At 46.4% G+C, this 14,828-nt stretch overlaps 1 protein-coding gene across 2 annotated transcripts; it reads right to left on the bottom strand.

The window, feature by feature from the left end:
• Nucleotides 1–3,208: 3,208 nt before the first annotated feature.
• LOC307208554 (uncharacterized protein) lies at nt 3,209–13,981 on the bottom strand. 2 transcript variants are annotated; one of them, XM_079963251.1, is made up of 4 exons: nt 13,817–13,981; nt 11,786–12,688; nt 6,409–6,559; nt 3,209–5,506 (listed from the first exon to the last, which is right to left on the bottom strand). In XM_079963251.1, exons 2-4 carry the CDS (start codon nt 12,509–12,511, stop codon nt 4,650–4,652), a joined length of 1,734 nt encoding a protein of 577 aa, XP_079819377.1. In that variant the 5' UTR covers nt 12,512–12,688; nt 13,817–13,981; the 3' UTR covers nt 3,209–4,649. The 2 variants fall into 2 exon arrangements, with proteins under 2 accessions (XP_079819377.1, XP_079819378.1); XM_079963252.1 differs by having other exon boundaries at nt 6,430–6,559.
• Between the last annotated feature and the right edge of the window lie 847 nt (nt 13,982–14,828).

The following is a 14,828-nucleotide window of genomic DNA, read 5'->3' as shown; positions in this document are numbered from 1 at the left end:
GTGTCCGGGCTGAACGATGGGGGTGGAGACTGGCTTGAGAGCAGTACATGTGAAAAGGATCTAGGAATCTTGGTTGACCACAAACTTTACACGAGCCAACAGTGTGACGCGGCAGCTAAAAAAGCCAATGCAATTCTGGGCTGCATCAATAGGAGTATAGCATCTAGATCAAGGGAAGTAATAGTGCCACTGTATTCTGCTCTGGTCAGACCTCACCTGGAGTACTGTGTCCAGTTCTGGGCACCACAGTTCAAGAAGGACACTGACAAACTGGAACGTGTCCAGAGGAGGGCAACCAAAATGGTCAAAGGCCTGGAAACGATGCCTTATGAGGAACGGCTAAGGGAGCTGGGCATGTTTAGCCTGGAGAAGAGGAGGTTAAGGGGTGATATGATAGCCATGTTCAAATATATAAAAGGATGTCACATAGAGGAGGGAGAAAGGTTGTTTTCTGCTGCTCCAGAGAAGCGGACACGGAGCAATGGTTCCAAACTACAAGAAGAAGATTCCACCGAAACATTAGGAAGCACTTCCTGACAGTAAGAGCTGTTCAACAGTGGAATTTGCTGCCAAGGAGTGTGGTGGAGTCTCCTTCTTTGGAGGTCTTTAAGCAGAGGCTTGACAACCATATGTCAGGAGTGCTCTGATGGTGTTTCCTGCTTGGCAGGGGGTTGGACTCGATGGCCCTTGTGGTCTCTTCCAACTCTATGATTCTATGATTCTATGAGACGCTCCTTCAGGTATACAGGACCGAGGCCGTTTAGGGCTTTAAAGGTCAGCACCACTTTGAATTGTGCTCGGAAACGTACTGGGAGCCAATGCAGATCTCTCAGAACCGGTGTTATGTGGTCCCGGTGGCCACTCCCAGTCACCAGTCTAGCTGCCGCATTCTGGATTAATTACAGTTTCCGGGTCACCTTCAAAGGTAGCCCCACGTAGAGCATGTTGCAGTAGTCCAAGCGGGAGATAACCAGAGCATGCACCACTCTGGCAAGACAGTCTGCAGGCAGGTAGGGTCTTAGCCTGCGTACCAGGTGGAGCTGGTAGACAGCTGCCCTGGACACAGAATTAACCTGTGCCTCCATGGACAGCTGTGAGTCCAAAATGACTCCCAGGCTGCGCACCTGGTCCTTCAGGGGCACAGTTACCCCATACAGGACCAGGGAGTCCTTCACACCAGCCCACCCCCTGTCCCCCAAGAACAGTACTTCCATATTGTCAGGATTCAACCTCAATCCATTAGCTGCCATCCATCCTCCAACTGCCTCCAAGCACTCACACAGGACCTTCACCGCTTTCACTGGTTCTGAGTTGAAAGAGAGGTAGAGCTGGGTATCATCCGTATATTGATGGACACCGAGCCCAAACCCCCTGATGATCTCTCCCAGCAGCTTCATGTAGATGTTAAAAAGCATGAAGGGGAGGACGGAACCCCGAGGCATCCCACAAGTAAGGGCCCAGGGGTCTGAACACTCATCCCCCCCCACCACTTTCTGGACATGGCCCAGGAGAAAGGAGCGGAACCACCGTATAACAGTGCCCCCAGCTCCCAGCCCCTCTAGACGGTCCAGAAGGATGTTATGGTTGATGGTGTCAAAGGCCGCTGAGAGATCCAGCAGAACTAGGAAACAGCTCTCACCTTTGTCCCTAGCCCGCCGGAGATCATCAACCAGCATGACCAAGGCAGTTTCAGTCCCATGGTGAGGCCTGAATCCCGATTGGAAGGGATCCAAATGGTCCACATCCTCCAGGCATGCTTGGAGTTGTTTGGCAACCACCCGCTCAATCACCTTGCCCAAGAATGGTAAATTTGAGACTGGTCAATAGTTGGCCAAATTGGCTGGGTCTAAAGATGTTTTTTTAAGAAGCGGTTTAATGACCGCCTCTTTCAGCGGGTCTGGGAAGGCTCCCTCACAGAGGGAAGCATTCACCACCCCGCAAAGCCCCTCGCCCAGCCCTTCCTGGCTCGTTTTTATCAGCCAGGATGGGCAAGGATCAAGGAGACAGGTGGTCAGTTTCACTTGTCCAAGCAGCCTGTCCACATCCTTGGAGGTAACAGATTGGAATTGATCCCATGTAACAGGACTAGACAGAACTCTAGCACTCTCCCGCCCTGGCCCTGCTCCCACGGTGGAGTCTACCTCCTTCTGAATCTGAGCGACTTTATCTGCAAAAAACTTTGCAAAAGCATTGTGGGAGATCTTGGGGTCCCTACCAGGCCCCAGTGGTGCAGGTGGTTCCGATAGGTTGCGAACCACCTGAAAAAGTCTCCTGCTGCTGTTTTCTGCAGATGCAATGGAGGTGGCGAAGAAGGCCCTCTTCGCCGTCGCCATTGCCACTTGGTAGGCTCGACGTTGAGTTCTAACCCGTGTCCGGTCTGATTCAGAATGAGTTTTCCGCCACCGGCGCTCTAGCTGTCTCAGCGATTGTTTCATCGCCCTCAGCTCCAGGGAAAACCACAGGGCTGTCCGGGCTCCATGCAATTGGAGAGGGCGCTTCGGAGCCAGACAGTCAATAGCCCTGGTTAACTCCGCATTCCAGCGGGCCACCAGAGAATCAGCTGAAAGACCATCAACATGGGATAAAGCATCCCCTACCACTCTCTGGAAGCCAACTGGATCCATTAAGTGGCGGGGGCGGTCCATCTGAATCGGTCCCACCTCCCTGCAGAGGGGAAGGGTCGCGGAGAAGTCCAGAGAGCACTCACACACGTTTCCTTCTGTGTGGGATCATTCTTGTGGGGTGAGGCTTTGGTTTTGCTGAATCCATTCTCTTCTTCCTATGCCCCCATGCTGCCTGAGTTTGGGTGGGTGGGTGGGAAAGACGGGGTCTTTTTGAGCGTGGCACCATTCGCTGTGGAATGCCCTCCCAAGAGAAACAGATGTAGCTATGCCAGTGCTCACTGTCCATCACACAGGCTTTTCCAGAACATTTTGGAGATGGGCGATAGCATTCACTGCTTTTGCTCACCGATGTGGAGGGGTTGACTGTTGCATAGTTATTTCTGTAAGACTAGTTTTATTTTAAAAGCTTTAATTGTTGAAAATTACTTCTTTTAGTTGCCTTGATTTCCACACCCCCCCCCCCCCCGGAAAGGCATTTCTTTATATATCCTAAATATATAAAATAAAATTTACTGACGCTTTCAAGGCACAAGCTGTGCATCCAGTGTTATAACCTTTTCCCAGTCCTGTGTGGATTTTTTGGGGGGGAGGGGGAAGAATTTTTACTTGATTTGACAAATTCATTCACATTCAAAATCACAGATAATAAAAAATACACAAGATTCTTCCAAATCTCAAGACCTCCCCACTCCCCTCTGTGGGTTCTTTAGTTAACTTTTTCAATTGTATACTAAAAGTCCTCCTAATTTTCAGCCCTCCATTGTATCCAAAGTCTATATAACATTACAAGAGTTATTTAAGACCTGCCAAAGTGTTCGTTTACAGTGGTCTGTCAAGTATAGTATAATTTTCTCCCATTCTTTGTTGAAGTTTTGATCCTCCTGGTTTCTGATTTTCCCCATCATTTTTGCCATCTCTGCATAAGCCAATATTTTGCTCTGCCAGTCCACTCTGGTAGGGACCTTGCTTTCTTTCCAACCTCGGGCAAGCAACATTCTTGCCGCTGTTGTAGCATACATAAACAGTGTTATCAGTATCTCTGCACCCACAATTCCTAACAAAAAGGCTTCTGGGTTTTTTTAACAAACGTTATTTTAAACTTTTTTTCAGTTCATTGTATATCATTTCCCAGAATTCCTTTATTACTTTACAGTTCCACCACATATGGTAAAAGGTGCCTAACTTTTCTTTACATTTCTACCAAATATTTGAGCTCGTCCTATACATTGCTGCTAATTTACTTGGAGTTAAATACCAGTGGTACATCATTTTCATATAGTTTTATTTTAATGTATAATACACTGTAAATTTCAAATCCTTTCTACGTAGTTTTTCCCATGTTGAAAGCTGTGTGTTGTATCCAAAATCCCTTGCCCATTGTATCATAACCAGTTTAACTTTTTCATCTTTAGTAAACCATTCCAATAACAATTTATACATTTTAGAGAGTAATTTCACATTATTCTCCAACAATACTCTCTCAGACTTCGATATTTCATTAGAAAATCCTTTCTTTTATCTGTTTTAAAAACATCTCTTTAACTGGTGATACTGTTACCAATCCGTTAAAAGATCTCTTATATCCTCAATTTTTTCAATTTCAACTGGTGCTCTTCTTCTACTAATAATCCCTTATATGCTGCCCAACCCTTTCTCATATTCAGTTTTTTGACATAAATTGCTTCTAGCGGGGAGAGCCACCATAGTGTTTTCTGCTCCAAGAGATTTTTGTATTTTTCTCATACGACATATAGTGACTTTCTTACTAAGTGGTTCAGGAAATCTCTGTGTACTTTGACTTTTTCATACCATAAATATGAATGCAACCAAATCTATTATCGTGACCCTCCAAATCTAAAATATCTGTATTTTGTAGTGGTATCCATTCTCGGGGCCAGCAAAGGCAGGACACCTCATAATATAACCTTAAATCTGGCAGGGAAAAGCCACCTCTATCCTTGGAATCTATTAATGATTTGTGTTTTATTCTTGGCTTCTTCCCCTGCCTGATAAATTTTGAAATATCTACTGTACTGTGTGGATTTTCTCGTGTGCACAAAGGTCTGACTTCCGAACGAATGTTTTCCCACAGAGGGTGCACTTGTATGGCTTCTCCCTCATGTGTATTATCTCATGTTTTACAAGTTTGGACTTTATAGGGAAGCTTTTCCCGCATTGTAGGCACTCATACGGCTTCTCCCCTCTGTGCTTCCTCACATGATTGTTCAGGTAACGCTTTTTGTCGAAGCTCTTCCCACAGTCTGAGCACTTGTACGGTGTCTCCAGTGTGTGCAGCCTGACGTGTTCCTGTAAGACTGAACAATTGTCAAAGCTTTTGCCGCAGTGAGAACACGTGTACAGAGATTCTCCTGTGTGGATTCTCATGTGCTGCATGGAGCCTGAACTGCAACTGAAGTTTTTCCCACTGTTAGAATAATTATACGTGTTCCACAATCCTGTGTGGGTTCTCTCATGTGCAAGAAGGCCCTGCGTCTGAATGAAACTGTTTCCACAATAGAATGACAGGTATGGCTTCTCTCTGATGTGAATGCTCTGCTGTACCATAAGGTCTGAGTTCCGTTCAAAGTTTCTTCGACAGTCAGACGATGCTTTTAGTACCTCACTACACTCTATTCTTTGTGATTCACCGGATTCTCTCTCCTCTCTGCTAACTTCTGCATAGAAAGTGGATTTTCCCACCAGACCACTCTCATATCCTCTCTCTTCATCATTCAACAGCCCTGGCTGATTCTCAAACATTATTCGCTTTTGATGGTCATGGAAATCCTCATCTCTTCTCAAACAGGCATTGCTTGCTTCTCCTTGCCCAGAACCTTCCTGGTGGAGGGTATTTGTCTCATCCTCCAATACCCGCTCATTACCTGTAGGAATAAAAAAATCCCAGAGAATCTTATCTGTTCTGGAGTGATTATTCCAAACAGAAAATCAACAGAGTTTAGTATCAGAGCTGTTGAAGGCAGAATATGTGAGAATATTCTCTTTCTCCCCTTATAATATAAGAATTAAAGTCTTCCACTGAAATTGTGTAGTTGTAGCTTCAGCACAGACAATAGAAAGCACTTCTAATTAAATTTTAAAACTACTAGACAAGGCAATGGCTGCTGGCTTAGTTTATGAGAGTCTTCTGTTTTTTTTAAGGATTAGAGAAATTCATGGAAAACAGGTCAGTCATGTTGTACTGCATCTCTCTAGTCAAATATTGTCCAGCTCTGAATATCAGAAGCTAGAGTAAAAAAAAAAAAAAAACCCAGAAAATAGAGGGCTGAGGCCTATAAGCCCAGCTTGAGGAAAGGTTACAGCTTTTAGGACTTTTTAGTTTAGAAGAAAGAGGAGTAAGGGAAGGGATGTGATTGTGATATGGAGAAAGTGAACAGACAGATTTTCCACCTTATCTCATAATACTAGAACCTAGAGACATCCAATGAAATTGAACAAGGGCTTGTGGCAGTGAGGGGGTTGAGTGACAAGGGAAGCGTCGTGGTGAGGGAGAACTGTGGACAGGGGTGCCAACTTTAATAAAATATTGGGGGGTCAGGTAAACCCCACCCCACATAATAGATGCAGTGCACTTACTCCATTTGAGGGGGGGGACTCCCCTCAAATTCGCCTTAAGGGTGAAGTCAACCTGTCAGACGTTGCAGCTCCTGCTGTGGCTGTTGGGACCAATGTGGGATAATGATAATAATGATGATGGCAGACAAGTGAATATTTGCCAGAGAGGGGGGGGGGAAAGGAGTGAGAGGAGAAACCGCCTCATGAAAACCTGAGCATGGTGAATCCTTACTCGGCAATCTCGTCACTTCGCTCTGCCTGTCCGTGGCTTCTCTGAAGACCTGCCCGGCCCAGGTGCCCTGTGGCAGAAGCTGGCCCGTCTCAGAAGGATCCGCAGCCATCACCACAAAAGGCACAGGTACCTGAAACAGCAGTGAGGAAGATCATGAACGGAAGAGGCCATATGGCTTCTGCTAGCCTGAAGTTGGATAACAAGTACAGTGGTACCTTGGGTTAAGAACTTAATTCGTTCTGGAGGTCCGTTCTTAACCTGAAACTGTTCTTAACCTGAGGTACCACTTTAGCTAATGGGGCCTCCCACTGCTGCTGCGCTGCAATTTCTGTTCTCATCCTGAAGCAAAGTTCTTAACCTGAGGTACTATTTCTGGGTTAGCGGAGTCTGTAACCTGAAGCGTCTGTAACCCGATGTACCACTGTAATGGTCCGAAGGAACCCGACATGACATACACTTTCTGGCCACCAAGATCTGGGCTAGAGCAAATCCCTCCAAATACATTAATTTCCACCGGTTACTTAGCACCCAGACACTTGAAATAACAAATTACCGTATTGGCTCAAATATAAGCCGCACCTGCAAATAAGCCGCATCTTTAAAATTCAGCGACTTAGAGGAGGCTTGGAAGCAGCGGACGGGACGCACCACGTTGCCCCCGGGTTGCTCTTTGGGGGGGGGGAGCTGGGCCGCTTTGCCAGCAGCCTCTGCCCCTACCCCCCTTCATTCCAACGGCTCAGGGGAGGCTTGGGAGCAGCGGGCGGGCAGGACGCCGTTGTCCTGCACTCCTGGGCTGCTTCTGGGGGGGGGGGGAGACTGCGCCACTTTGCTGGGAGTGAAAGGTCGCAAATATAAGCCGCACTTGACTTTTCACGATCAGAATTTGGGGGGAAAGTGCTTATATCCAGGCCAATGAGTAACCAATAGAAATCCATTTCAGCACCATATCATTGTTAGAATTCAGGGTCGGTCAGAGGTATGTGCCTATCTCTCCAGGCACCGGCTGAATTCTTTTGACCTCCCTCCGGCGACTCCCGGTAGGAAAAACACACAAGGTCCGTTCCGGCGATTTTTCTCAGGCTGTGAGAAAAACACACCAACTGCTTCTCTTCTCCCTGCTCCCTGCATATCCCCAGGGAGGGGAATCAGACTCAGACAGAAATGTATCTTACATTCTTTTATTCCTGTCTTTACTTCAGTACAGAGAAAAACATGTCTGCTCTGTTCAACAAACAGAGAGAAACTCCAAACTCCACCCATGTACATCCTGTACAGGTCATATGATACACACACTGAGCTAACATCCGGTGCTCAGTACAGAATGGACTGCCCCTTTGTTTCCATGGCAACAGTCACAAACATCCTGTCTGGCTTTCCAGCCACAAGCAGCAGACTTGGCTGCTATAGCCTTTGCTTGCTGCTGCATTGCTGCTTTAGAATAACATACTCCCCCTAAAGTATCAATGCGTGCTGCGAGCAAAGCGTCATCCAGAGAAGAAAACAAACAGTTGTTATACTTATAACATTCCCCTGTTGTTTCAGTTCCACCCTTGGAACTATCCGCCACTGGTTTTACCAATGTACCTCTCTGGTTGTGTGACTTCCAAGGAATGAGTGCTTCTGCATTACCTTGGTTAGCAACTCTCTGTTGTGCCTTTGTCTCTGACTCAGACACAGCTTCAATTTGACCTTGGTCGTTTACAACAGCAACACATGCAATAGCTTGGTTGGCAAACTCTTCTGAATACCTCTTGGGTGGTACACCCTTCGTTGCTCTCTCAGACCTACGTAAGAGGTGCTGCTCTCCCTTGCTTTCTGGTTCAGCCTCTGAACTCTCTGGAGAACCAGTACTAAGCTTAATCAGTGGTTCATCCTCCTCTTCTGAGGGTCTAGTCATTACGTGAGATTTCCTCTCAATGACTGTGACAACTGAGCTGTCTGAGCTATCGCTGTCATCATCAGTACTACTGAACTCAATGAGATCAAACTCATCATCATCATCATCAGAATCATCATCATCACCTGTGGGAAATGTGTGAAGAATCACTCGCTCCTGTTCAGGAGCACTCTCTAGAAACTTTGTGAGAATCACCTTACCAGATTCAGACAAAATTACTCTGTAGAGACCCTTTTCATAACCCACAAAAATGCCTCTGGCATTCTTTACTCCACCTGGAGCTTCTGTCCTCACATGAGACCCAAAAACCTTGAAATGGGCAACAGAAGGTTTTCTGTGGAACAGTTTCTCAAAAGGAGAACTTCCCAACTCTTTTGAAAACTTTCTCAACCACGTGTAACAATATGACATTAGCGATTCAGCCCAGTACTCATGTGGCAGATGTGAACTAAGCAATTGCGCTTCCATTCCCTTTTGCAATTCTTTGTTCACCCTAACACAGACACATCTGTTCCAAGCTTCTTCGGAAGCTGCAATTTTGTGTCTTATCCCTTTCTTCTTCAGGAACCTCTGGAAATCCTGTAAGAGAAAAATTGGCTTCTCATCTGTGCAAAGACAATCTATGTCAGCATCATGCATATTTTTAACTTTGTCACAAAACTCTTTAAACCTTTCTAAGGCTTCTTTCGGTCTCTCCAAAAGATAAATCCAGACAAAACCTGTAAAAGAATCAACACATATTAGGTAATACTTTGCATTGCCTCTAGATGGTGCTAAAGGACCAATCACATCAGCATACACCCGCTGAAATGCCTTGTCGACCCTCGAGGTGACCTCCTTGGCGTTCTTCTCAGCTACACCTGCAAAAGAGATCATGTTAGAATCACAAGAATTACATTCCATGTAATCACTTTGATCAAAAGTCAACAAATACAGTCCATCTTTCTCTTTGGCAGAAAAATACAACTCTCCATCTTTGTAGATCTCGCAGTGTTGACCATCATAGGACAGTTTTAGTCCCTTCTTGGCAATCTGCGAAACGCTGAGCAGATTGTACTTCAACTCTGGAACCAAATAAACATTGTTTATAGTCAAGTTCAGACTTTTAAGATACACAGTCCCAATTCCGGTGGCTTCCAGCTCTCGACCGTTGGCTTGTTGTACAACGAAGCTTTGCTTCTTAAACGACGAAAACAAATCCCTACGATGGGTCATGTGAACCGTCGCTCCCGTGTCTAAAACGAAGAAATTCCCCACTTGTGGTGTGGCTTTTAGGGACATCAAAGCCTTTGCAGGCTTCGCCTGTGACTTGGCATGACTTCTGCCTGACGCCTCAGACTTTGTGGAGCTTCCCTTGGCTCCTTTGTTCTGACGTGGCTTCCTGCAGTTCCGCTGAAGATGCCCAGTCTGCCCACAATTGTGGCATCGGACAACGTTCAAAGCTACAGCGTCTCCTCCAGTAGCTACAGCAGTGGGGGTGTCTGAACACCGTTCTTGTCTCCCCCTGTCCTTCACTTCCAGGGCGGCAAGTCTGTCATGTTCGTTCAGAACCACGGCAAAGACCCTGTCCGCCGTTAGATCTTGCGCTGGGAGAGACCCCAGCTGACTGGCAACCGTTTTGTAAGTCCGATTCAGGCTATTGATCACCATGAAGCAAAACACTTCCTCATCCAGATGGAAATTGCGTTCCACCATCTGCTGACGCAGAAATTTCATTTCCGTCAGGTGCGCTTGAACATCTCCATCAGGCGCAAGCCTCAGGTTAGTCAGCTTTTCAAAATACAGCAACGCTGAAGAACCTGCATCTCTCTGATGTGTCCTTCTCAGCGTGTCCCAAACATCTTTCGCGTGCTCTAAATCTTGTATATGAACAAGCTGAGAGTCTGACACGCACAGAATTATAGCAGTTCTGGCCTTCACATCCTGTGACTCCCAAACAGGCGTTGGTGCTGCAGGGATGGGGTTCTCAATCACCCCAAACAGTCTCTGATTCTGCAGCAAGGCCTTCATCTTAATAGACCAAGATGCATAATTGTCACTGGTCAAGAGGGGTGGAGAAGGCAGGCTTCCCTTCTTGACATCCATTTTGAGTCCTTGCATTGACTCTCAAACACAAGCCTCTAAAATCCAATAGCTGGCTTGTTTACACTCTGTGCACCTGGCAGCAATAACACTGGCTGCTTGGAAAGTCCCTTTCCAACAGTTCCTTTGTAAAGGCCTAGTCAAAACACGACTTCCAGCCCTTATCTTGAAACTGGCCTGCGTTGCTAAGCAACCACATTCCTTTCCGTGGACAGGAAAAACCACAGGAATGTTTGGAATGCAGACTCTTCTCTCTCGGAGCTGTTTTTCCCAAACGTTGCTCCCATGAAGCAGAGAATTAATCCATCTGCACTCACACTTTTAAGCCCGAAAATCTCATACCTGGGCTCCGTAGCTTGGCTTTCAGCTTCTTCTGGTCAGCTTCTAGCTGCAGAGAATCAGCTTCCATCTCAGGCTTCCATGGAGAGGGATGAATACAGTCTCCTTGATGCAGAGTCCCATGGATCGTAGCAACCGTCCTCTGCTACCAATGTTAGAATTCAGGGTCGGTCAGAGGTATGTGCCTATCTCTCCAGGCACCGGCTGAATTCTTTTGACCTCCCTCCGGCGACTCCCGGTAGGAAAAACACACAAGGTCCGTTCCGGCGATTTTTCTCAGGCTGTGAGAAAAACACACCAACTGCTTCTCTTCTCCCTGCTCCCTGCATATCCCCAGGGAGGGGAATCAGACTCAGACAGAAATGTATCTTACATTCTTTTATTCCTGTCTTTACTTCAGTACAGAGAAAAACATGTCTGCTCTGTTCAACAAACAGAGAGAAACTCCAAACTCCACCCATGTACATCCTGTACAGGTCATATGATACACACACTGAGCTAACATCCGGTGCTCAGTACAGAATGGACTGCCCCTTTGTTTCCATGGCAACAGTCACAAACATCCTGTCTGGCTTTCCAGCCACAAGCAGCAGACTTGGCTGCTATAGCCTTTGCTTGCTGCTGCATTGCTGCTTTAGAATAACAATCATAGACACCATACGCCAGCAGGTGAAAAACTGGATGTGTCCAGCAGTCTGGATACTTATCTCCCCCTCCCACCCCCAGGCGAAATTTGACAGGTAGGCGGGCCTGCCCACCTGTCAAGCTCTAACAACCAGGTGGTTGTTATTTGCAAACACTCTCCATTAGCTGACCACAGGCCCAATGGAGTCCTGGAAGGTCTAAATCAGGGACCCCCAAACTCAGCCCTCCAGATGTTTTGGGACTACAATTTCCATCATCCCTGAGTACTGGCCCTGTTAGCTAGGGATGATGAGAGTTGTAGTCCCAAACCATCTGGAGGGCCAAGTTTGGGTCTAAATGAACCGGCTAGAGAGAGCTTCCCCACTGCTGCTGTACACCTTCAGAATTTCTCACCTTCTGTTCCGGACCCTCCATCGCGTCCTGCCCCAAGAGGAATCCCTCTGCCAGGGCCACCGCCTGGGCGCAGGTCTCCGGCTTTCGCTCCCTGACCCAGCTCTGCATGTCTCCCGGCAGGATGCTCAGGAGCTGCTCCAAGATCAGCAGCTCCAGAATCTGATCCTTCGTGTGCCTTTCTATTTTCAGCCACTGGCCACAAAGCTCTCGGAGTCGGTCATAAACTCCTCTCGGACCCTCCGCCTCCCGATAGCGGAGTTGCCTGAAGTGCTGCCGCTGCTTCTCCCTCGCAATGGCCTCCCCTTCCAAGATGGCTGCCTTCACCTTCCTGTAGTCTCCCTTGTCCTGGGCACTGAGGCCGCTGAAGGCCTGCTCAGGCTCTCCGCTGAGAGCCGGCAGGAGGAGGGCCACCCACTTGTCCCGAGGCCACTGGCAGGCCGAGGCTACTTGCTCAAAGGAGGCCAGGAAGGCCTTAGCATCCTCCCATGGGGAGGGCTCCTCAGATATTTGTAGGTTCCTGCATCCTGAGTTGGGAGCCTGCAGCATCCTCAGAAACTCCTGCAACTGGGCTTCCCAGCGTTCCAGCGCCCCTTCTTCTGGCTCACGTTTTATATAATGGGAAGGTGTCCCAATAAGGAACTGCCCCGTGCCCCTGTGATGTGGGGCTTTTGCTACACCTTCCATTTCTTCCCATGCTTTGGAGCCTGTCACGTTCCGCATGTCCATTTTGAGAACCGGACTGCCCCTTCCTCCTCCTCCTCCTCTCGTTTTCTCTCCCGTCTCTTGTCAAAAATGAAGGAGGTCCAAGACAGTCAAGGGGATCTGCAAAATCAGTAGAAGTGGTTTATTTCTAAGCGACGGCCAGAAATTCTCAAGCCAAGCCAGCGAGGGAGGCTTCTCCTCCTAACAGCAAGAAACAAAAAATAAGTGAGAGGAAACAGTGCTGATTTTTTGCTTGTTACTTTGTCAGTGTTGTCAATATTGTTTTATAGATTATGACTGCTGTAGTACTTTGTGAATCCTATAAGATTTTTGCTGCCATTGTGCTGTTTTCTTTGGGTGGTGGTGGTGTTAATAGTGTTGTAATTGTTTTATGGATTATTTGTAATTCTTTTGCTGGTGGTTTGTTATTCATTCTATATGGCACGTATTTGTGATATTCTGTTGTGTTATTGTTACTTATCTATCCATGGGATAGCTCAGCATGAGACTCTTAAATCTCAGGGCTGTGGGTTCGAGCGCCACACTGGGCAAAAAGATACCTGCATTGCAAGGGGTTGGGATAGATGACCTCGTGGTGCCTTCCCATCTGAAGGCAGCCCTGTTTAGGGAAGCTTGTAATGTTTAATAGGTTATTGTATTTTAGTGTTTTGTTGGAAGCCGTCCAGAGTGGCTGGGGAAACCCAGCCAGATGGGCGGGGTATAAATAATAAATTATTATTATTATTATTATTATTATTATTATTATTATTATTATTATTCCAACTGATTTACTTGAATGAAAAGTGGCATAGAATTATAACAAATCAAATCAATTGAAGAGGAGGAGGACCTGGCTATAGCACAGAAACTGACCTGAAAGTGGCCCAGGATTAGACAAATTCATGGAGGTAAAGGCTACTGGTGGCTACAAGCTATGAGGACCATTCTCTGCCTCTGTACGCAGAGGCAAGAAATGCTGGGGAGAGTGGCTTATGAGCTCAGGTTCTGCTTAAGCACTTTCCAAGAGGCATCTGGTTGGCCACAGGGTGCTGGACTAGTTGGGCCACTGCCCTGATCCAGAAGGGCTGCTCTAGTGTTCTGTAGAACCTCCAAGTCCAGAAGCAAGCTACCTTTGAGATCCTGATGAGGAACAGCTTAGCTTTTAAAGGTGAACTGCCTTTTAGCTTACTCTGCCCACCTCCAGCTCAGAGTCCACGCTCATTATTATTATTATTATTTTGAAGCAGGGTTTCTCCTACTTTACGTGCAATTTTTTTTTCTTCTCTGCAGCACTCTGGAACTAATAATAATAATAATAATACAACTCACCTCTCCCTATAAGCTAAGCAGCGCACCACCAATCTGCCTGGGCAGCACCTGCTGCAGTTCCACAGTTCTTTGACAAAGAAGGAAGGAGGAGGAAATTTCAAAAGTCAGATTCCCACCAGGAAGAGGAGGGAAGAAAGGGCACCGGAAATGACGACACCCAGCACGTTTCTTCCATAACAAAGAAAAAGGATTCCTTCTTCCCTTCCTCGCCTCCCCCACAATTTCCTTTCTAGGGCTCAGACCAGAACTCGATAGGTTTAACCCATTGGGTGCATCTCTCAACTTAAAAAAAAAAAGGCTATCCCTGTTGGTTCTCCCACATCTTAAAACCACATTCAAAACCATACATTTAAAGCACTTTAAATAGCCAAGTCTTCGCCCGCAAAGAATTCCGGGAACTGTAGTTTTCTTCAAGGTTCTGAATTCACCTCAGAGAATTATAATTCCCAGAGCAGTTTAACAACCAAACTGTCTCCCCAGGGAACTCTGGAAATTGTAGCTCTGTGAGGGGAATAGGGGGTCTCCTAACAAACTCTCAGTGTCTTTAGCAAATGACAGTTCCCAGTATTTTTTTGACTCTTTAAAGTGGCAACATAGTGCTTTAAATGTGTAGTGTGGAGCCAGACATCATCTAAAGGACCAGAGATCTCTCATCCTTCAGGATAACTTCAGAAAGGGGACTTGCCACCAAAGTGGCAAGATTGCGAATTAAAACTATACTGTCAAACCCTAAGAAAAAATGCTGGAATTATCCATTTCCCCCAACCTATTATTTATTATGGATTTATTCATCACCTTACATATACATAAGGCAACTTCCATTAAAAAACCACGATTCAAACCTATTTCATTTTTAAAAAAACAGCTCAGGAACAGTGTATTTGTTTCTTTATTAAAAATGACATGTCACTTAATTGTTGAAACCTCTAAGTGATTTACATGGAACATAAAATGAAATTAGCAGCCAAAGTCAGTAGTCAAAAACAAGTTGACATAAAAAAACCACCAACCC

The sequence above is a fragment of the Podarcis cretensis genome (genome assembly GCF_951804945.1).
Source record: "Podarcis cretensis genome assembly, chromosome: 2".
Taxonomy (NCBI): Eukaryota; Metazoa; Chordata; class Lepidosauria; order Squamata; family Lacertidae; genus Podarcis; species Podarcis cretensis.
This window is presented reverse-complemented; position numbering and strand designations above follow the sequence as displayed.

Excerpts from the sequence above, each read along its gene's own strand:
- LOC307208554 (XM_079963251.1), bottom strand. The coding sequence starts at position 12,511 with ATGGACATGCGGAACGTGACAGGCTCCAAAGCATGGGAAGAAATGGAA. Across the intron at positions 6,560-11,785 it reads TGGAGGGTCCGGAACAGAAG|GTACCTGTGCCTTTTGTGGT; the intron begins GTGAGAAATTCT and ends CTGCTGTTTCAG. Across the intron at positions 5,507-6,408 it reads TAAGGATTCACCATGCTCAG|GTAATGAGCGGGTATTGGAG; the intron begins GTTTTCATGAGG and ends TTATTCCTACAG.